The sequence below is a fragment of the Dryas octopetala genome, chromosome 6 (assembly GCF_963921425.1).
Source record: "Dryas octopetala chromosome 6, drDryOcto1.1, whole genome shotgun sequence".
NCBI classification, from domain to species: Eukaryota; Viridiplantae; Streptophyta; class Magnoliopsida; order Rosales; family Rosaceae; genus Dryas; species Dryas octopetala.
Window position 1 is genome coordinate 7,969,890 of NC_141371.1, and position 23,227 is coordinate 7,993,116.

Here is a 23,227-nt window from a genome sequence, read left to right on the forward strand (position 1 = left end):
GTAACATAAAATATGGTGCAGGAAATATTTCTGGCCGCTACGTTCAGAAACAACAATCAGCACAATAGAATGGGCACTGACCGAACTGCTATGCAACAAAAAATACTAACCAAGGCCAAATATAAAGATTAAAGAGAGTGACATAGACAACCTTCCATACTTGCAAGGCATTATCAAAGAAACACTACGATTGCACCCACCAATATTCCATTCCTAATACCTCGAAAGGCTGTGCATGACACCAATTAAGTTCATGGGCTACTTTGTACCCAAAAACACAATGCTTATGCAATTGGAAGAGACCCAGATGTGTGGGATATATGACCCTTTGGTGTTAAGCCTAAGAGGTTCATAGGGTCAAAGACAGATTACAAGGGCCAACATTTTGAGTTGATTCCATTTGGGGCTGGGAGAAGAATGTGTGCTGGTGTGCCTTTGGCTCATAGAATACGTACTGCACCTTACTTTGGGCTTGTTGCTGCACCAATTTGATTGGGCACTTGATGCAAATGTTAGTAGTGGTAGTATGGATTGGAAGGACAGGTTGGGGATCACAATGCGAAAGTCCGAGTCATTACTAGCTGTGCCCACAAAGTGTTTGGTGTAAAAACACACTTCTTGTTACAAGTTGGAGGCTTTCAAATTAATTTCAATGTCTTGTTTCCAAATTCCAGTAATTAGAGGGTCAACCAGCTACCCCAATGGCCTTTACTCATTGGGATATATATAGATAGAATTTTGTGTAACATATGTATAAGAACCACTACGGTATATATATAGTGACCGCAACTCTACCTTACATGCTAATAATTTTTTTTTATAGTGTAAAATAATCAAAACATTAAATATTAGCTTTGTTGTTCTTACCCTCAGTCCTCAGATCATTTATTTGCCAACAAGCGAGTCCAACTGTCCAAGGACTTTTTTTTGGTCGAAACAGTCCAAGGACTATATATTCAATTATATATCTGGCATTTCATTATATTGATGAAGGCCTGAAGGGACATCTGTCAGGCCGATGTTGCAGAAAGCTACAAATCTTTAATTTTTGTTAGCTGTATATTTTGTTGACATTGTGTTCATAGTTAAATGTCAGACATCTATTTTGTTTATATCAAATTGAAAATTTATTATAGTTAAAATTATAGAACACACATAAACAAATAACAAAGAGACAAGCCAAGCAGGCGCCTCATCAAGCTAAAACAGATATTGATTTGTATAAAGAGACAACAATGCCAGCAAGCAAAGGATTATATATATATATATAAGACAGCTCCATGCTTTGTACGTATCTACCTAAGCATATTTATTGGGTGATGTTCTTAATTTAATTCGGATTCAGATCTTCTATTTATTTTTTTCTTATTTCTGTTTGACTTTGATATATCTTAGCCATGCACCCTGTAAGTACTCGAAGTTAAACTAATTAGTAATGTTCTACTACCAATACTTTGATTATAACAAAAAATATTATTAATTTTATATAACATATCCAGACAAACAAGGACGGAGCTACGTTAGGCTATAGCCCAGCCCAACTTGTATTTCTAAGCCCTAGAGCCAGACAGCCCAGCCTACCCGAAGCACTGCATTCTGCCCTCTCCCATTTGGCTTCCCACCCAAATATATAAGTTTCTTTGTCCCGCTTTCTTTTATTTTCTCTATTTTTCCTTATATGTTTTGATTTTCTCAAGCTTCTTCTCTAACTCTCTTAATATGCATTTCTTTTTTTCTTTTTTTCTTTTTTTTTTTAGTCAAGCATGTCAAACTCAAATTGTGGACAAATTATATCTGTGATCAGTTACATTTTGTATAATTCATTTAAACAATCGATATCTTAATTCTTTGAAATTAAAGAATATCTAAAATTGAAGACAACAAATGAAATCTCTAATTTTGAATTTGAAAGTATAATATATTTTCTAGTACAGTTATTGGTAGATAGGTCTTAGGCCCCGTTGTTTTGGAGGATCCAAAAGCTGCTGTGGATGACAATTCTCAATCACCCACAACAGTTTTGGTGTTTGGTAAAAAAATGAAAAATGTGCTTTGTCCCACAATTCTTAACTCCCCACAGCAAAAATAAAAATCAAGTTTGTAGGCACTTTTGAAAGCTGTAGTGAATCACAACAACAATGAAAATTTTATTTTACCTATAATACCCTCATTTTAGTAATTATAAATAGCCACAGCAGTTTTACATTACAATTTACCAAACACCTTCATACTGCTTTTTGTACTCACAACACTTTTGAAAATATAATTTACCAAACACTCAACTGTTTTACTTCACAACTACTTTTTCTCACACCAATCTCAAACTAAGCCTTAATTCTTTAAATATGATTTATTGGTGTTATAGCAAATTATGATGTTGCTTACTTATTAGGCTATTAATAAATAGGTAGTTGCCTATTGGTTTTGGTTTTTTTATCACTTTGAAGTCTTTGGTTTTGTTAACCACATAAGTTGTCAATTTACTGTAGATTTAGTTGATTCTTATTTTTGTAACAAGTTCTATAAATTTAGGAAACACCAAAAGAAAAGGCAAGAGTTTTTTCGCTGACAAAAAAAATTAAATTTGGAGGTTCAGCGTGCCCACCTATATCATTTTGAATTCCTGGCTTCGTCCTGCGGACAAAAGTATTTTTAAATATCGAGTATCAACCAAGGAATTAAATTTCGTTTTTTTAGGGTGTCGAAATCGAAACACATGTTTAATAATTTTTCGGAAAAATTTTACCGAAATTTATCGAAATTTATCGAAATTTACTGAAATTTATCAAAATTATCGAAATTATCATATTTTCTATTTTCTCCAACTTCAGAAATTCACCAAAATTAGCTCGAGACTCCAAATAATTCACCGAAAAATTCTACGAACTCGTATTGATGAGTACTAATTTCCTATAACCTCAAAATAGTCAAATTGCTTTCAAAAAAATTATGACAAATCCTACTCTTATAATTTAATTCTGAAAAAAATAATAATAGTCAAATTCTTGAATTTTCATTTTCTAAAATTCATTTCCACACAACTAAGCTCTAGAACCACAACCAAAGATCTAAGTTAGTTAAAATAAATTTAAAGAAATTTCTAATTCCTTTAAACAAACCTTAAAACAAATTTGAAAAATTCAAGTAACAAAATTACCATAAGCCAAAATTTGGGTTGTTACACTTAGTGAAGACAAAGCTTGGCTAAGTAAGAGACACGGGAAAAAAGGAAGGAAAGATAAAAAATAAAAAAAAAGACTGAAGAGAGAGGCACGGGGAAAAAAAGTAAGGAAAGAAAAAAAAAATGAGGGGGGGTTTGGGGCATTTGGGCAATTGGAAAGAAGAAAAAAAGTTTGAGATTTCTTTTAGTTATTTTAAATCTTAAACTTTAATACATTTCTATATAAAAAAATAATTAAAAGTATCCTAAAGGGCTTAAAACTTAATATCTTAAAGGGCTTAAAATTTAATATCCTAAAAAATATAGAGTATATAGGGTTTAATGTATAGATTATAGAGTATAAAGAGTATTAGGGTATATAGAATATATAGAGTATTAGGGTTTAGATTTTAGTGTATAATTAAATTATAGAGTATAAAGAATATACTAATTTTGTTTATTCATTATACTAATTTTATTTAACAGTATTTGCTCCAGCGCGCATTATATTCACCTTATATCACATGAAACCTACTATATAATTTGATTTCTTCAATGTTTTTTTATCAATTTAGTAGATAATATGTTAAATAAACATATGGTAAAGTTTCATTCAAAATTTCCGTATTTTGATAGCAATTTCCGTCATTTCCATCTAATTTTTGTCGAAATTTAAAAATTTTCGAAATTTCCGTCGAAATTTCCTCGAAACTCGAAATTTTATTCCTTGGTATCAACTAATTAACAATCATTTTTGTGACGAACAAGACCATGCGTACAATAGTCATAAATTAATAATTATATCACCTTTGTCAATGCTTATCAAAGCAAGGGAGATCGATATAATATTTTGATCGCTCACCCATCCAAATGTACAAAAACTATGCTCGCTACTCCGCATAATAGTTCATGTTCATTTCTTGACCAGATCTATAGGTGGATTAATTTGATGGAGTGGAACTCTTGGAACTTTCTAGTTTCTTTCATCATCTTGTTCCTACCATCTCTGCTCTTCTTTCAGCTCTTCCGCCAGCGATCAAACTTGGGCCACCATGGGCCTCTTCCTCCCGGCCCACCAGGATGGCCCATATTTGGCAACATGTTCGACCTCGGAGCAATGCCACACAGGACCCTCACTGACCTCGCAAACAAGTTCGGTCCCGTAATATGGCTGAGACTCGGTGCAAAAAACACCATGGCAATCCAATCCGCCAAAGCAGCCGAGGAGTTTTTCAAGAACCACGACTTGTCATTTGCAGAGCGCACCATTCACGAAACCAGTCGAGTCCATGACTACCACAAGGGGTCACTGGCTCTGGCCCCTTATGGCTCGTACTGGCGCGTGTTGAGGCGCTTGATGACCGTGGACATGTTGGTCAACAAGCGCATCAACGAATCCGCGTCCGTACGCAGAAAGTGCATAGACGACATGCACTTGTGGATAGAAGAGGAGGCCTCAAAATTAAAAGACGATGGACAACGTGAACGTGGAGTTCACGTAGCCCGTTTTGTGTTCCTGATGACTTTCAACCTTCTTGGGAATTTGATGCTTTCGAGGGACTTGGTGGGCCCCACTTCCAAAGAAGGGTTGGAGTTTTTTACGGCAATGAACGGACTGATGGAGTGGGGTGGGGTTGCGAACGTGGCGGATTTCTTTCCATGGCTGCGGTGGTTTGATCTGCAGGGTTTGAAGACGAAGATGAAGAGGGACCAGGGGAAGGCCATAGAAATTGCGTCTAAGTTTGTCAAGGAGCGAATGAAAGAGCGCCAGGTGGGGGGAGAGAAAGGAAGGGACTTCTTGGACGTGTTGCTTGAATTTGAAGGCAATGGAAATGATGAACCACCCAAGTTTTCTGAGCATCAACTCAATATTTGCATACTGGTAAGTGTTTTTAATTATGATCTCTTCTAGGCACATTTGTTGGATCAGATGAAATATGGTATTGGGCTGAAAATATAAATAGTAAAGTATTAATATTATTGTGAAAACTATAGTTAATAATGTAGTGGTAAATGCTTAATTACCTATTGTGAAATTATAATCTGTACACGCTGTGATATGGGTTCAAGCTAGGAGACTCTTATGATGTAGTATATATGCATATATATATGTAGTGAAATTTTTCTTCTTAAAGCTTGACATTCACTGAACAAGAATAACAAATCGAAAATGTGGTGGCAGGAAATATTTATGGCCGGTTCAGAAACAACAAGCAGCACGACAGAATGGGCACTGACCGAGCTGCTGTGCAACCCTGAGACACTAATCAAGGCCAAAGCCGAGCTCACTCAGGTGATAGGTCCAAACCGAAAGATCGAAGAGAGTGACATCGAAAACCTTCCATACTTGCAGGGTGTCATCAAAGAAACATTTCGTTTGCACCCACCAATCCCATTCCTAGTATCAAGAAGGGCCATACATGACACCAAATTCATGGGCTACTTTGTACCCAAAGACACACAGGTTTTGTGAATGCTTATGCAATTGGAAGAGACCCAGAAGTGTGGGATGACCCTTTGGTGTTTAAGCCTGAGAGGTTCATAGGCTCAAAGACTGATTACAAGGGCCAACATTATGAGTTGATTCCATTTGGGGCTGGGAGAAGAATGTGTGCTGGTGTGCCTTTGGCTCATAAAATGTTGCACCTTACTTTGGGCATGTTGCTTCACCAATTTGATTGGGCACTTGGTGGAAATGTGACAAGAGATACTATGGATTGGAATGACACTTTGGGGATAACAATGCGAAAGACCAAGCCATTACTGGCAGTGCCTACAAAGTGCTAATTGGTATAGTCATTGATTTAGACTCATTTGAGTCCAAAACATATATGGGTCATGTTTCAAGTGTGCTGCTTTCAATATCTTGTTTCCAAACTCCAATTACTTTTCTTTGTGATTAATTGGTTTGTTAAATGGCCAAGCAGCTACCCAAATGGCCTTTAGTGATTGGGCTACTCTAATTAAAATCTCCACAAACCCAATGCAATCAGATATAAATTAATATATAGCATGTGCTTGTGCTTGGAGGCTAATAGGATCCCAGCACTTACAATTCATTTACTATTAATACTAGCCCAATAACTTTTTGGTTAATAGATGCACCCCATTTGTGCCAACAAACATAAATGATGTACGTACGTTACAGAAAGAATCTGCGTCCCGTTCTTCATTGGACCGCCATTCACGGCAACCTAGCTTAAAAGACTGCTTCTGATTGAATTTCAAGGTACTTGGTGTGACTCTTACCGAAAGACCCTTTGGCGAATTCACCTTTGCCTTGTACACTGAGTTACCAAACCCTACGTGAGTCACTGTTCTATAGAAGACAGCTGAAATGCTGGACTTGTAATTCAGCAGCTGGGTATGCACTGTAGGATAGTTGAGGCCATCAGTGTCTCGTGCGGGCTTAAAGTCTGAGCAGCTGTACTTCTTTTTGCCCCCAACAAGCATGCCAATGGTGGTGCTGTTGTAGCCTTCCTTGCACAAGAACCTGATATAGTCTGACGTGGAAATGTCATAGACAAGGCCAGGATGTACTGCCTTTGTTGGTTTTATTTGTCCTGCCCCCGAGCCTAGCTCCGCGTCAGGTTCTTTGCAGCTTGATTTTCATTGGCGTGGCTGAAGCAGACGGTGAGAGAGATTGGTTAGAACATTGTTTTGACGAGCTTTGAATGAGATATACATATATCTAGCAGTGCGGAAGACCAAGCCATTACTAGCAGTGCCTACAAAGTGCTAATTGATATAAGTCATTGTAGACTCATCTGAATTCTGAAGTACGTCCAAATTACATGGTTCTTGTTCCAAGTGAGCTGCTTTCAATATCTTGTTTCCAAGCTCCAATACTCATTCCTTGTGCTTAATTGCTTAATTTGTGAATGGGCTAACCAGCTTCCCAGATGGCCTTTACTTTCAATATGTGCTTTGGAGGCTAATTTCATGGCAGATTCCTTTGGCTTTCTGGGGCATTTCTTGTCCTCTTACTAGATGCGTGGGATCATTTTCTTCCACTTTAATTTAATTCTATGCTGTCAACTTTTAATTTTGATGGTTTGGTTCTTGTTATGATTGTAAGTTTGTTATGTATAGGCTATTTTGCACATTTAACATTCAGACTTTGCACATGTGCACAAATACCACCTATAAAAAAATTTTGACACTCATACTTTACAAATAATGCTAATGCAACATATATCGTTACATTCTATCCAAAATCAAATTTAAATGAGAAGACGACTAATCGCCTAGATAACATTCTCCACATGCACTGTTGAAAAAGTATCAAAGATTCAAAGCCAATAGCAATTAATTGTATTATTAGTATAAAATAATCAAACATAAAATATTAACTATGTTGACCTTATCCTCATATCCTCATATCTTCAATGCTCTGTCATCGCCCATTCTATGGTGCTGCTTGTTGTTTCTGAACCGGCCATAAATATTTCCTGCACAACCGTATCAATAATTGTACACGTATTATAGATATAGTTTGAGTTAGTGCGTAGCTAAACACCACTTATATTTACCGTTATACACCAAAAAAATTTCAAGACTGAAATTAAACAAAGGTTTATTCATGCAAATACTCTTTGAAAGTTTTTTTTTTTTCCTTACTTAATTTGTCCCTTTAAATTTTAATCTTGTCATTTTGTCCCTTAAACTTTACAAACTTTTTATTCCGTCAAATTCGTTAATGGCTCTGTTAAAAAATTCGACATGTCGCTAACGTGAATGCTGACACATCAGCTTTTTTAACGAATTTGACGAAATATGACTTACTAAAAAGGTTTGTAAAAGTCATAGTACAAAGTAAGAAAATTAAACTTTAAAGAATAAAGTGAGAATCATGAATCTTCTGTGCTAATAAACTTTAAAAAGAACTTATCATGTATTAGATTAATACACTGCATACTTACCAATATGAAAATATTGAGATCACGATCAGATATTTTAGGTGGTTCATCATTTCCACTACCTTCAAATTGAAGCAACACATCCAAAAAGTCCCGCGTTTTCTCTCCTCCGCCCACCTGCTGTTCTTTCATGCGGTCCTTGACAAACTTAGACGCAATTTCTATGGCTTTTCCCAAGTCCCTCTTCATCTTCCTCATCAACCCCTGCGGATCAAACCACCACAACCAGGGAATAAAATCAGCCATGAACGCACCCCCGCCCTTCTCCATCAGTCGACTCATCGCGCCAAAAAACTCAAACCCTTCTTTTGAACTGGGGCCCACCAAGTCTCTCGATAGCATCAGATTCCCAAGAAGGTTGAAAGTCATGAGAAACACAAAACGAGCCACGTGGACTCCACGTGATCCGTGGTCTTTGAGTTTCGAGGCTTCTTCCTCTATCCACAATTGCATGTCGTTTACGCACTTTCTTCGTACTGATGCAGTGTCATTGATGCGCTTGTTGACCAACATGTCCACGGTCACCAAGCGCCTCAACACGCGCCAATACGAGCCATAAGGAGCCAAAGCTAATGACCCCTTATGATAATCATGGACCCGACTTGCTTCGTAAACGGTGCGCTCCGCAAACGACAAGTCGTGGTTCTTGAAAAACTCAGTGGCCGCTTTGGCAGATTGGATTACCATAGTGTTTTTGACGCCAAGTCTTAGCCATAGGACGGGCCCATACTTGTGACTGAGCTCAGTGAGGGTCCTGTGTGGCATTGTTCCAAGGTCCAACATGTTGCCGATTATGGGCCATCCTGTTGGGCCTGGAGGAAGAGGCCCATGGTTTTTTTGGCCCAAGTTTGATCTCCGGCGGATGATCAGCAAAAAGAGAGAAGCTGGGAATAAGAAGATGATGAAGGGAACAAGGAAATTCCAAGAGTACCCCTCCATTAAATCAAGCTATAGCTATGTCCACAAAATGTTAATGAGTGCATGAACTATATATACTAGTTCAAAAACAAAAAATTAATCCAGCAGCGTGAGCTAGCAAATGTTTTGTAGCTAAATGACGTGTGATCATTGGGTGAGTTTATTATATTCAACAGCATTGAAAAGCTAACGAAGAATGAGTATATAGTTATATACTAATGGGTCAAAAAAACACCTTCAATTTAAGAGAGAAACTTTCAAACTTCCATGTAACAAGGATATGACTGATTTAATATCTTAACTCAATAACATGATGGTACATATGCTCTTACACTTTTCACATAAAACTTTTTTTAATTTTAAAATAAAACCTATCTCATGAGATGACAAGTCAACCCTTATTCCTATTATACGTAAATTTTTTTCTCAATTTAAAAGATAATCAAATGTTTGTTTCAGGTCCGATCAGACAATTGTCTTGACTTTTATTAATTTTTTAGTTAATGACATAATCCATGATTCACTGGACTGGATGCTTGGAATTTGGAATTTGGGTATTGTTATAGTCTGAAATTTGACTTGTCAACTTAATTATGGTCAAGTTTATCTTATCTCTTAGGATGGGAATCGCAAAATAATAGTTAATTAGTTGGTAGTTGATACCTCCCTTAGATACAAGAGAACTGTTGTTTACGTTGTTTCAACCATTCATCAATCTTGGAACGGAAAATATAGAATTGGACAGCCATAACTGACTGGAGTGAACTGGTTTAAATCAAATACATCAGCAACTAGCTTCTAGAAGTGCATCTACTGGAGCTAAACCTGGGAATCAAGACATAAGATAACTAGCTTCAGTATGTTATGAATTGGTTGTACAGCTGGCTGCTTATGTGACTTCAGTTCATCTATCTTTATCTTTCAAATGTATATAAACCAATGTACTAGTCTGCATTATTAATTAATTAATGAAACTTGAGAAGATTACATGGTATTAGAGCAATATAAGTGTTATCCTCAACAGTTATACGTGTTTCTGTTTGTTTCAAGTCATGTTACAATTGAAGGAGTGTGTTGAGAGATTTTACATCAGAAATGTAAATCAAAACCTTACAATATAATGTCATGAACATCTCCACTTAGGACCAATTAAATTTGAGTTTAAAGTCCTCTAAATTCTTCCATATCTTGAGAGGATGTGTTTCTGAGTTTTAGTTCAAGTGGTATTAGAGTACAGTAGGGAAGAACTATAGAAACTAATTGAGCAAAAACAATAACAAATAAAGGTGATATTATATTAAGCATGGTACATGGTCCCTTCCCTTGGTCCCAAATCCCAATCACAATCAGCTTAATAATTGTCTAATGGGAGAGCTAGGCATTAATTAATTAGTCCCTATATAGCTACTTACAAATCACAATTACCACTCCATTGACTATTTAATTACTTACAATACAAGTTATACAACTATGAAGTATGAACTATCCAACATATATATAACTCTTTTATTCTATGATTTTATTAAATATTTTAATGTGCGAAAATTAAGGGAATCAATATATTAGTTTCGTTGACTTATTGGAGAATAATTTTTTTGGTTCACTTACTTACATGGTCCCTTCCCTTGGTTCCAAATCCCAATCACAATCAGCTTCATAATTGTCTAATGGGAGAGCTAGGCATTAATTAATTAGTCCCTATATAGCTACTTACAAATCACAATTACCACTCCATTGACTATTTAATTACTTACAATACAAGTTATACAACTAAGAAGTATGAACTATCCAACATATATATAAGGGCCAGTTTGGTATTGCTGTGAGAAAAAAAGCTGTAAAGTAAAACAGCTGTGAAGTAAAGTCAGTTGTAAAGTAAAGCAGTTGAGTGTTTGGTAAACTATGTTTTTAAAAGTGCTGTGAGTGCAAAAAACAGTATCAAAGTGTTTGGTAAATGTTAATATAAAAATGCTGTGACTGTGTATAATTACTAAAATGGACATGATGCTGAAAGTGCATTTCACTTATTTGTTTGGTAAAAATAAAATGTTTTTTTACTTGTTTTTGAAATTTTTGACTACAAATTTTTATTAGCATTAATTTTTCTAAGAACAACATTATTAAATAAGTATGCCTATTATTTTTTTAGGTATATTATAATTTTAATCGTATAAATAAAATATCATAATTAATTATCACAATATAAAATATAACTAACAATGGACATATTTTTTAATTTAAAATAAACAAATAAAAATTATAGAAATCAATGAGGGTATTATGGGTAAAATAAAATATTCATTGTTGCTGTGAGTTACTGCAGCTTTCAAAAGCACCTAGAAACCTACTTTCTGTTTTTGCTGTGGGGAGTTGAGAATTGTGGAGAAAAGCAGTTTTTTATTTTTTTACTAAACACCAAAATTGCTGTAGGTGATTGAGAATTGTCATCCACAGCAACTTTTGGGTCCTCAACCGCAATCTCAAACGGGGCCTAACTCTTTTATTCTATGATTTTATTAAATATTTTAATGTGCGAAAATTAAGGGAATCAATATATTAGTTTCGTTGACTTATTGAAGAATAATTTTCTTGTAAAATATTAGTTTCGTTGAATTATTGGAGAATAATTTTTTTGGTTCACTTACTTACATGGTCCCTTCCCTTGGTTCCAAATCCCAATCACAATCAGCTTAATAATTGTCTAATGGGAGAGCTAGGCATTAATTAATTAGTCCCTATATAGCTACTTACAAATCACAATTACCACTCCATTGACTATTTAATTACTTACAATACAAGTTATACAACTATGAAGTATGAACTATCCAACATATATATAACTCTTTTATTCTATGATTTTATTAAATATTTTAATGTGCGAAAATTAAGGGAATCAATATATTAGTTTCGTTGACTTATTGGAGAATAATTTTCTTGTAAAATAAATAGTGGCGTGACATTACAAATGTGAGAGGATGGAGGATCTCACATCTCAATATCCGAACCCTCTCCTCTCATATTTGTAATATCACGTCATTATCTCTATTAGAAGTTTATTCTCGATTTATTATTATGTCCAATTGCAAGACATTATGATTCACTATTGAGATATGCTAAAACACAATATGTATCATGTCAACTCAAGTGTGGACCTCCTAGTTACCAACTGTGAATCCACATTCAAATGTTCAACACAATTGGCACTTGAACATTTGATATAAGTATAAAATCCTTTAGGGGCAATAATAATCATAATATATTCTTATTTTTCGCTCTGTCATTGTGGTTGTTACCTCGTTTCCATCAAAGAGATCTCTCTCTTGATCATCCATTCATCCCCTCATCTTCTTATTTCGGTTGTTTCTGGCAAATTAAAGATTGAGTTGGAAATTTGGAATAAAACCTCACAGAAATCATGTAATTATTAAAGAAATCTGGCAGTATTCGGTCATTAATCAATTTGTGGTTTGACAATATAGTGATCCAAAAGACCAAGTTTAATTTTCTAGATTAAATAATTTTGATTTCCAAATAAAACAAGATTAAATAATTTAGAGATTCCCCTTGAAAAAAGACAAGTTTTCTCATAGGCTAATAGTTTGCTTAATTTTGTCACGTTATAATCAAACACAAACCATATATTATAAATACTACCTACCACCTCAAATAATATGCAAGAGAAAATTGGGAAAGGCCAAAAAATGGAGTGTTATGAGGCTGTGGGTTTACTCATAGTTGTATTGCTATGGTTTGCATGGGCAATTATGGCAACCCAACTCCGACGGCGTCGTTTGGAGGACGCCAAAGGGCAGCTTCCACCGGGACCAAGATGGTGGCCGGTGGTGGGAAACATATTCCAACTGGGCTGGGCTCCGTCGCATGAGTCCTTCGCCATCCTGGCCCGCAAGCACGGACCCATCATGACCCTGTGGCTCGGGTCCATGGGCACTGTGGTCATTTCCTCAGACCACATAGCCCGCGAGATGTTCAAGAACCACGACGTCGTTTTGGCGGGTCGCAAAATCTACGAGGCCATGAAGGGGGAACACAGCAACGAGGGCTCGCTCATTACGGCCCAGTATGGGCCCCACTGGCGCATGCTGAGACGCATGTGCACCACCGAGTTCTTCGTGACGAGCCGGCTCGATGCGACGCGTGGCGTGCGTGCCGCGTGCATTGATCGCATGGTGAAGTTTATAGACGATGCTGCGGCCGGTGGCAGATCGGAAATTAGTGGCAATATTGAGGGCATTGATGTGGGGAGGTTTTTTTTCTTGATGGCTTTTAATCTGATTGGGAACCTCATGTTCTCGAAGGATCTTTTGGACCCGAAATCGGAGAGAGGGGCCGGGTTTTTTTACCATGCGGGTAAGATCACGGAATGGGCTGGGAAGCCCAATATGGCGGATTTCTTTCCAATCTTACGGTGGGCCGACCCGCAGGGAATTAGGAGGAAGACCCAATTCCATGTGGAAAAAGCCTTTGAAATTGCAGGTGGGTTCATCAAAGAAAGGAGGGAGAGCATGGAGGACATTAATGGATGTGATGATGATTATAGCAAAGAGAGGAAGATCACAAAGGAGGACTTCTTGAACGTGCTCTTGGAATGGCGTGGTGATGGTGTTCAAGAGCCCTCTAGATTCTCTTCAAGAACCATCAATGTGATTGTCTTTGTAAGCCAACTAGCTAGTCCTTTCAATTTTTATGTCCTCTTTTTATTTTTGGTGTTAAGTTGTTAACATGTTCTCTTTCACACACAAACATGACATGATATTGATTGATGTATGTTTATTGCATCAATTATAATATTGTGGAAAAAGTTCTGGTAGGACTCTCAAACGATTTTAATCTTTTATGGGATGTTCTATGAAGCATTCTTTCACACTGAGATAAATTTTATGTATTATGAGTCTCACCTCATCGTGAGAAGAGTCGCAGAGCATGTCTCAAGAAAGACTTTCTCCTGTCAGACCACATGCATCAGTTGTACAGTCTTCCATTCAAACTTTGACGCACATTTTGGGCGATGACATATATTAAATGTTTGAAAAAAAAAAAATGAATGCAAACTGTCATCCCTCTAATTACTCAACAAGCATGCACAGAGTGTTAACTCACTTATACCCTTTCAGGAGATGTTCGCTGCAGGGACTGACACAACCACAAGCACATTAGAGTGGGCAATGGCTGAGCTTCTAAACAACCCCAAAACCCTAAAGAAAGCTCAGGCTGAGCTGAGAAGCACCATACGTCCCGACAATAAGCTCGAAGAGGAAGACATTGAAAGCCTCCCATACCTTAAAGCAATCATCAAAGAAACACTAAGACTCCACCCACCTCTTCCTTTCTTAGTCCCACACATGGCCATGAGCTCCTGCAAAATGCTAGGGTACCACATTCCAAAAGAGACCCAAATCCTGGTCAATGTTTGGGCAATTGGGCGTGACCCAAAGACTTGGGAAGACCCTTTAATTTTCAAGCCAGAGAGGTTCTTAGCGCCTAACATGGTGGACTATAAAGGGCACCACTTTGAGTTCATACCATTTGGCTCTGGCCGTCGAATGTGTCCTGCAGTCCCACTAGTCTCTAGGGTGCTTCCTCTGGCCTTAGGGTCGCTCCTACACTCGTTTGATTGGGTTTTGCCAGATGGGATTAAGCCAGAGAGCATGGACATGAGTGAAAGTATGGGGATCACACTTAGAAAATCTGTCCCTCTAAAGGTTATACCTATACCTTACAAAAGGAATATGGGATTCTAAATTTCTAATGCATTTGTATTTAGGCAAGCAATTATGAGTGAATTTGTAATAAATTTGTTTGTCACATATGTTAATATATAATTGATGTAATAATTAAGTACACATGTATTATAAATGTCACATCATATGTAGTTAGCTAGTCATAAAAGTTTTCCGACACTCCCTATTTTAGCTAAGAATCTCCCTTTATGGAGAATGCTGATAATCCACTCCACAACTCTATATAAGGGCTTGAAAAATTATATAATATATAATCTTTTTCATCAAACAATTTTTTCCCTTCTTCATAAGCTGCATCCACACAGATTAAGAAGGGCTCCATGCGTGTATTTTCGGTTCCCTTCGTTCTGGTCCTGCTTTTGGTGGCTACTGGCCGGTATCTCTTTCTTGCCTCTTGTTAATTTGATCTTTTTAATAAGGATATGAAACTAATGGATGTGATTTAATTAATTTCAAAGCCCCTTAATTTTTCTCTGGATTAATTTTAAAGACTTGCAGATGACTTAAAAATTAAAGTGACATAAGTTTATGGCTTGTGCATGCATAGTTTTATATGAATTCTATAGAGCTAATAAGGTAGAATTCTTAATTTGGATTAATTTTCCAATGCATGTTTGGTAGGGATGGAGCCAATGTTGTTGAGGAATGGAGTAGCAAGCTAGCCGATGGTTGATGTCTTGATGATGAGGGTAAGAGTAGGACCTGTGAAACTCTAATTAGCAAACGGCACTTGGGAATTTGCCTTTGGACAAACGTATGTGCAACTATTTGCCAACAAGAGGGTATTCAAGGTGGCCGTTTTTGTAAGAACTGAAACATAAATTATGTAGCATACACAAATCAACAGATACAAGTATAACTCGACATCAATATCATTATATTGATAAACATATAACCGTAATATAAATTAACTACTAACCTGATGAAGAGTGAAGACATACTGCTAGCAAATTAAATACCTCAAGTCAAGATGCTCAAGTCTTTTGGCCATCACAGCAACGAATTAACCTCTCACTCAATGTGGCAGAGCTTATTGATTTTAAGTGTTAGCTGTGTGACTAGGGACCTGTGCTTATATAGAGTACTCATAGATTCCTAGTTTCTCCCATCAAGGACTCCAGAATCCAATCCTAATAAGACTTTATATAGACTTTGCTGGATCATTGCCTTGTTTATAACAAAAGGCCTTTAGGTAACTAAGTCTTCCTAGTCCAACTCAGATAAGTAATCTATTTAAGATGGACTTGCTGATTTATGTTTTATTAATAAACCTATTACTTGTATCTTAAGTATTAGTGTAATATTGATTCCGAGTAGAACAATGTATTAGTCCATTTAATTCTTACAGTTTTGTCGTGGATTTCGCCATGGATGCTTCTGCACTCAAAATTGCTGGTGACCACACAAGTATTCACATAGGTCTATTAGATATAGCTTCGATCTATTTGTACGTCCATACAATCTCACCTTGTTGTATACGATGATCGAGAATTTACAAAACATATATTTGGGGTCAATATTTTCAAAAGTGTCACACAAGGTGTACACCTATTCATAGTAAAAAATCCAAAAGACCAAGGTGGACGTAGCCCGATCAATCCAATAGTGGTGAACCACTTTACATCCTCGTGTGTTCATTGTGTGTTTGTCTAACCTACGTTGATCACTCAACCAAATTTAGGCAACAACAGAAGGGATAATAATCGAATAGAATTAATATCAAAATGGGTTTGAAATTCTGTTGATGAATTCAGACCTGCAGAAAACTCATTCTTATAGCCATGGCAGATTTGCTATTTTTACATAATTAAAAACTCTTTTTATCACTCTTATTTCATAGAGGAAGGGATCAGATGCACCAATGAAGCTATGGTAAATCTGCCATAGAACAGAGAAGATGAGACGATGAAGGATGTGAGCAGAAGTACTAGGTTACATCTTTTTCTAATTTTTCAATATAGACTATATAGCCAAATAAGAAAAGAATATATATTGTAATTTTACATGCTAGAGGTTTAACTATGGAATAGAAATATCATCCCCATTCCTAGTATTTATATTCCTCATTTTTAATGGAATTAGTTTTTACCATTAATTAAGGTCAATTATTTAGTTTTATTTCTTTTTCAATCAAACCAAACATTATATCTTGCTGGTCTTGGGTTCCGGCCAAACAAACATGGCCTTAGTGGCTACTGGTATATTTCATTTTCCTACCAGGGCCATGCATGCATATATGCATGATTGTATGCAGTTAGAACATGCAAATAATTCCTGGCTGAAAAAACAAAATGCAAATAAATACCCTATATAAATTGGGCTCGTGTGTTAGTACATGGTGCTCTAGTACATGGTGCTATCTTCAGCCTGTAAGATAACTGGACTTTGTTATTACACGTGGAGAGACGTACAAACTTAAATAGAGAAACAATCACGATTAATATGATAAATGATAAGTGAAAGATAAAAATTGAAGACTTTAAACCCAAGATCTTTGAAATTAGAGAAAGCTTGAGTTCTGATATAATGTTATACAGCCATTAAACTTAATTTAATAACTTAAACTGTTAGGAAATTCATAAACAATGTATATCAAATTAGTTAACACTGGCAAAAAATTAAATTTAGCACAAATTAAATCTATGTATTAATTAATTGAAGAGGGTTTGCTGTTGCCACCAACCTTAATGAAGACCATCGACTGCAGTACTCTTGATTCTTTAGGAAAAATTAGCAGGATGCCCTTCTACAACAGTACAAATTAAAGATGGCCTCGCATGCATAAAATTTATAGAAAGTTCCTTCAAAGAGAAGAAGACATAAGAACGTTTGTTTGGCTTACGATGGATATACATAATCATTTGCCAAATGGGACAAGCATGCATTGTGGTTTGCAAATTAAAATCCCTCTAAGCATCTTCATTTTGAAAAGGAAATTAATTGAGAACAGTCAATGGGATTGTTGCACACTTACATTGGGGAGTTATTGTTGTTTAACAAGGGTTTGTCTACTTGTGGGTTGCACATCAACCCTTTAAAGAAAGGGTATCTAAAAGAAAAATCATATATTGGATTTATTTGATATATGTGATTTGCAAATAATTGCATTTCAGTCATGTACTCAAAGTTTATTAGATGAGAAAATGAATCGTGAGAGTTTTCATCGCTACTTTTCAAAATGACTTGTTGGAAATTATTTTGCGTAGCTACTGCCTACTGGTTATATTGATGATTAAGAATTCAAATATTCCCTCTACTTTTGGCCTTTTTTTATGAAACAAAAGAAAATATTTACAAAGTACTGTAGCTTTGTTATGTCGGTCTGAGAAAGAAAAAAGAATTTCTAGAATTGTAGGATCTACCTATATACTCCAACAAGTAGCTAGCAATAGTAGTAATATTCAATTATATATCTGGCATTTCATTATTGATGAAGGCCTGAAGGGACATCTGTCAGGCCGATGTTGCAGAAAGCTACAAAATCGATCAGATGCTTCTAATTTTTTTTGTTAGCTGTATATTTTGTTGACATTGTGTTCATGGTTAAATGTCAGACATCTATTTTATTTATATCAAACCAAAAATTTATTATAGTTAAAATTATGGAACACACATAAACAAATAACAAAAAGACAAGCCAAGCAGCGCCTCATCAAGCTAAAACAGATCTTGATTTGTATAAAGAGACAACAATGCCAGCAAGCAAAGGATTATATATATATATATATAAGACAGCTCCATGCTTTGTACGTATCTACGTAAGCATATTTATTGGGTGATGTTCTTAATTTAATTCGGATTCAGATCTTCTATTTATTTTTTTCTTATTTCTGTTTGACTTTGATCTTAGCCATGCACCCTGTAAGTACTCGAAGTTAAACTAATTACTAATGTTCTACTACCAATACGGCAATACTTTAGATTATAACAAAAAATATTATTGATTTACAGTTTGACCACATATATAACATATCCGGACAAATAAGGACGGAGCTACGTTAGGCTATAGCCCAGCCCAACTTGTATTTCTAAGCCCTAGAGCCAGACAGCCCAGCCTACCCGAAGCACTGCATTCTGCCCTCTCCCATTTGGCTTCCCACCCAAACATATAAGTTTCTTTGTCCCGCTTTCTTTTATTTTCTCTATTTTTCCTTATATGTTTTGATTTTCTCAAGCTTCTTCTCTAACTCTCTTAATATGCATTTCTTTTTTCTTTTTCTTTTTTTTTTCTAGTCAAGCATGTCAAACTCAAATTGTGGACAAATTAATTATATCCGTGATCAGTTACATTTTGTATAATCCATTTAAACAATCGATATCTTAATTCTTTGAAATTAAAGAATATCTAAAATTGAAGACAACAAATGAAATCTCTAATTCTGAATTTGAAAGTATAATATATTTTCTAGTACAGTTATTGGTAGATGGGTCTTAATTCTTTAAATATGATTTATTGGTGTTATAGCAAATTATGATGTGGCTTACTTATTAGGCTATTAATAAATAGGCAGTTGCCTATTGGTTTTGGTTTTTTTTTTATCACTTTGAAGTCTTTGGTTTTGTTAACCACATAAGTTGTCAATTTACTGTAGATTTAGTTATTCTTATTTTTGTAACAAGTTCTATAAATTTAGGAAACACCAAAAGAAAAGGCAAGAGTTTTTTCGCTGACAAAAAAAAAAATTTGGAGGTTCAGCGCGCCCACCTCGATCATTTTGAATTCCTGGCTTCGTCCTGCGGACAAAAGCATTTTTAAATATCGAGTATCAACTAATTAACAATCATTTTTGTGACGAACATGACCATGCGTACAATAGTCATAAATTAATAATTATATCACCTTTGTCAATGCTTATCAAAGCAAGGGAGATCGATATAATATTTTGATCGCTCACCCATCCAAATGTACAAAAACTATGCTCGCTACTCCCCATAATAGTTCATGTTCATTTCTTGACCAGATATATAGCTGTATTAATTTGATGGAGTGGAACTCTTGGAACTTTATAGTTTCTTTCATCATCTTGTTCCTACCATCTCTGTTCTTCTTTCAGCTCTTCTGCCGGGGATCAAACTTGGGCCACCATGGGCCTCTTCCTCCCGGCCCACCAGGATGGCCCATATTTGGCAACATGTTCGACCTCGGAGCAAAGCCACACAGGACCCTCACTGACCTCGCAAACAAGTTCGGTCCCGTAATATGGCTGAGACTCGGTGCAAAAAACACCATGGCAATCCAATCCGCCAAAGCAGCCGCCGAGTTTTTCAAGAACCACGACTTGTCATTTGCAGAGCGCACCATTCACGAAACCAGTCGAGTCCATGACTACCACAAGGGGTCACTGGCTCTGGCCCCTTATGGCTCGTACTGGCGCGTGTTGAGGCGCTTGATGACCGTGGACATGTTGGTCAACAAGCGCATCAACGAATCCGCGTCCGTACGCAGAAAGTGCATAGACGACATGCACTTGTGGATAGAAGAGGAGGCCTCAAAATTAGAAGACGATGGACAACGTGAACGTGGAGTTCACGTAGCCCGTTTTGTGTTCCTGATGACTTTCAACCTTCTTGGGAATTTGATGCTTTCGAGGGACTTGGTGGGCCCCACTTCCAAAGAAGGGTTGGAGTTTTTTACGGCAATGAACGGACTGATGGAGTGGGGTGGGGTTGCGAACGTGGCGGATTTCTTTCCATGGCTGCGGTGGTTTGATCTGCAGGGTTTGAAGAGGAAGATGAAGAGGGACCAGGGGAAGGCCATAGAAATTGCGTCTAAGTTTGTCAAGGAGCGAATGAAAGAGCGCCAGGTGGGGGGAGAGAAAGGAAGGGACTTCTTGGACGTGTTGCTTGAATTTGAAGCAATGGAAATGATGAACCACCCAAGTTTTCTGAGCATCAACTCAATATTTGCATACTGGTAAGTGTTTTTAATTATGATCTCTTCTAGGCACATTTGTTGGATCAGATGAAATATGGTATTGGGCTGAAAATATAAATAGTAAAGTATTAATATTATTGTGAAAACTATAGTTAATAATGTAGTGGTAAATGCTTAATTACCTATTGTGAAATTATAATCTGTACACGCTGTGATATGGGTTCAAGCTAGGAGACTCTTATGATGTAGTATATATGCATATATGTAGTGAAATTTTTCTTCTTAAAGCTTGACATTCACTGAACAAGAATAACAAATCGAAAATGTGGTGGCAGGAAATATTTATGGCCGGTTCAGAAACAACAAGCAGCACGACAGAATGGGCACTGACCGAGCTGCTGTGCAACCCTGAGACACTAATCAAGGCCAAAGCCGAGCTCACTCAGGTGATAGGTCCAAACCGAAAGATCGAAGAGAGTGACATCGAAAACCTTCCATACTTGCAGGGTGTCATCAAAGAAACATTTCGTTTGCACCCACCAATCCCATTCCTAGTACCAAGAAGGGCCATACATGACACCAAATTCATGGGCTACTTTGTACCCAAAGACACACAGGTTTTTGTGAATGCTTATGCAATTGGAAGAGACCCAGAAGTGTGGGATGACCCTTTGGTGTTTAAGCCTGAGAGGTTCATAGGCTCAAAGACTGATTACAAGGGCCAACATTATGAGTTGATTCCATTTGGGGCTGGGAGAAGAATGTGTGCTGGTGTGCCTTTGGCTCATAAAATGTTGCACCTTACTTTGGGCATGTTGCTTCACCAATTTGATTGGGCACTTGGTGGAAATGTGACAAGAGATACTATGGATTGGAATGACACTTTGGGGATAACAATGCGAAAGACCAAGCCATTACTGGCAGTGCCTACAAAGTGCTAATTGGTATAGTCATTGATTTAGACTCATTTGAGTCCAAAACATATATGGGTCATGTTTCAAGTGTGCTGCTTTCAATATCTTGTTTCCAAACTCCAATTACTTTCACTACAAGAAAAATGCCTTTTGACAACATGTATTTAACAACGTGCGGCTGATGCACGTTGCGAAATAAGGTATTTTACAACGTGCCTTTAATGCACGTTGTTATTAGTGTGATGTAAAAGTATTTGACAACATGCGTGTTTTGCACGTTGTTAAAAGATTATACTGCAACATACCGGTGCACGTTGTGGAATTTATTAAGTATTTGACAACATGCGTGTTTTGCACGCTGTTAAAAGATTATACTGCAACATACTCGTACACGTTGTGGAATTTATTAAATATAACAACGTGCACTGCGTGTTGTTAAAATGAAACTCAATAATATTAATGTAGATGGACTAAAATTTTATGCGGGAATTCTCCCTCTCCTTTTTATCACTAAAAAATTGAAACCCCTTTTTCACAAAAAAATCTATTCCCATTCTTCCAAAGTCCAAACCCATTCTTCCAAACTATTACGCCAGTCCTTCTCTCCCTGAAGCTTTGATGGGTCAGCCACAACTGTACAAAAAAATCTACTCCCATTCTTCCAAACCCATTCTTCCAATCTCATTATGCCAGTCCTTATCTCCCTGAAGCTTTGACGAGTCAGCCACCAAAGGCTTTACTTACTTGATCCAAATCAGACTTCGGACCCTTACAGTCTGAAATAACTTTACTTTATCATTCCTCCCGTAGCCTCCCCTGTAATGTAAAGTGCTTTTTCTCCTCGCTTCGTTCCTTTACCTGCTCCACCTAAATGTATCAAACAGCAACAGCGTACAACAGAAAGAGCTAATCCGCAGTCCCACTCCACTTCTTCTTCACTGCGTTCAGAACCTTGTTTCTTCGACTTTTCAAATAATTTAACCTTCGGTGCCTCATTACATCTCGGCTAGTCAAATTAAAAGCATCGGCCTTCTCACATTCTCTCTAACAACCAAGAAAGTCAGTTCCTGAGCAACGGGGTCAAGCTCGGACATTTTGGACACCAATTTCATCACTGAGGCCTGAACTCGCATCGGCGTGTCGCTGAGAACAGAGACAATAATCGGAACTCCCATTGATTATGTCCTAGCTTAGTTTCAGTGCTCTCTCCCCCATCGATTGTGTCCTAGCTAAAGCCATCCATCCATTGATTCAGTCCTCCCCCAACTCCTTCCTCAGGTTGCAGATTGAGAACACGCTTGAGGCGCGCGCTAATCAAGTTCGCTGACGACGTCGTCAACGGTAAGGTCAGATTTGCGTTTCAATTTCTCCATTTGGTGTTGAATTGATTTATTGTTGTTCAATTTCCATTTGTGTATTTGATAGAGGAAATGGGTTTGTTTGAAACGTGCAGATTAAGTCGTCGTCTTTTCCAGTGGGTCGGTTTACTCAGGTGCTTTCAGTTGGTATTGAAGGTTCAGCACTTGGGCCACAGTTTGTTGCTGAGGCATTGGCTCCTGATAATCCTCCTCTTAAGGTACGTTAATAAGCTTGTAATACAACATACATTGCTAGTTCCCATTAAACTAAGAGTGCACTACAATTTTATATGCTGAAAGTATGCCCAAGTTTCAGTTTTTGAT

The 23,227-nt window shown here is 36.9% G+C and overlaps 2 protein-coding genes and 2 pseudogenes across 2 annotated transcripts; 3 read left to right on the plus strand and 1 right to left on the minus strand.

The window, feature by feature from the left end:
• Positions 1 to 4,109: 4,109 nt before the first annotated feature.
• On the plus strand, positions 4,110 to 5,947 carry LOC147281942 (cytochrome P450 76A2-like). The gene is given in 3 exon segments (XM_086249166.1): positions 4,110 to 5,042; positions 5,343 to 5,622; positions 5,625 to 5,947. Coding segments are annotated over 3 exon segments (1,536 nt in total).
• A 1,598-nt stretch (positions 5,948 to 7,545) lies between these two features.
• On the minus strand, positions 7,546 to 9,018 carry LOC147281943 (cytochrome P450 76A2 pseudogene; annotated as a pseudogene).
• A 3,657-nt stretch (positions 9,019 to 12,675) lies between these two features.
• LOC147281944 (cytochrome P450 76A1-like) lies at positions 12,676 to 14,841 on the plus strand. Its single transcript, XM_086246858.1, has 2 exons — positions 12,676 to 13,670; positions 14,130 to 14,841. Exons 1-2 carry the CDS (start codon positions 12,699 to 12,701, stop codon positions 14,754 to 14,756), a joined length of 1,599 nt encoding a protein of 532 aa, XP_086102984.1. The 5' UTR covers positions 12,676 to 12,698; the 3' UTR covers positions 14,757 to 14,841.
• A 4,897-nt stretch (positions 14,842 to 19,738) lies between these two features.
• Positions 19,739 to 21,572, plus strand: LOC147281945 (cytochrome P450 76A2-like; annotated as a pseudogene).
• Positions 21,573 to 23,227: the final 1,655 nt, after the last annotated feature.

Bases quoted from the DNA above. Each gene is read 5' to 3' on its own strand.
- LOC147281944 (XM_086246858.1), top strand. From the start codon at position 12,699: ATGGAGTGTTATGAGGCTGTGGGTTTACTCATAGTTGTATTGCTATGG. The intron at 13,671-14,129 runs GTAAGCCAACTA...ATACCCTTTCAG, and splicing joins CCATCAATGTGATTGTCTTT to GAGATGTTCGCTGCAGGGAC.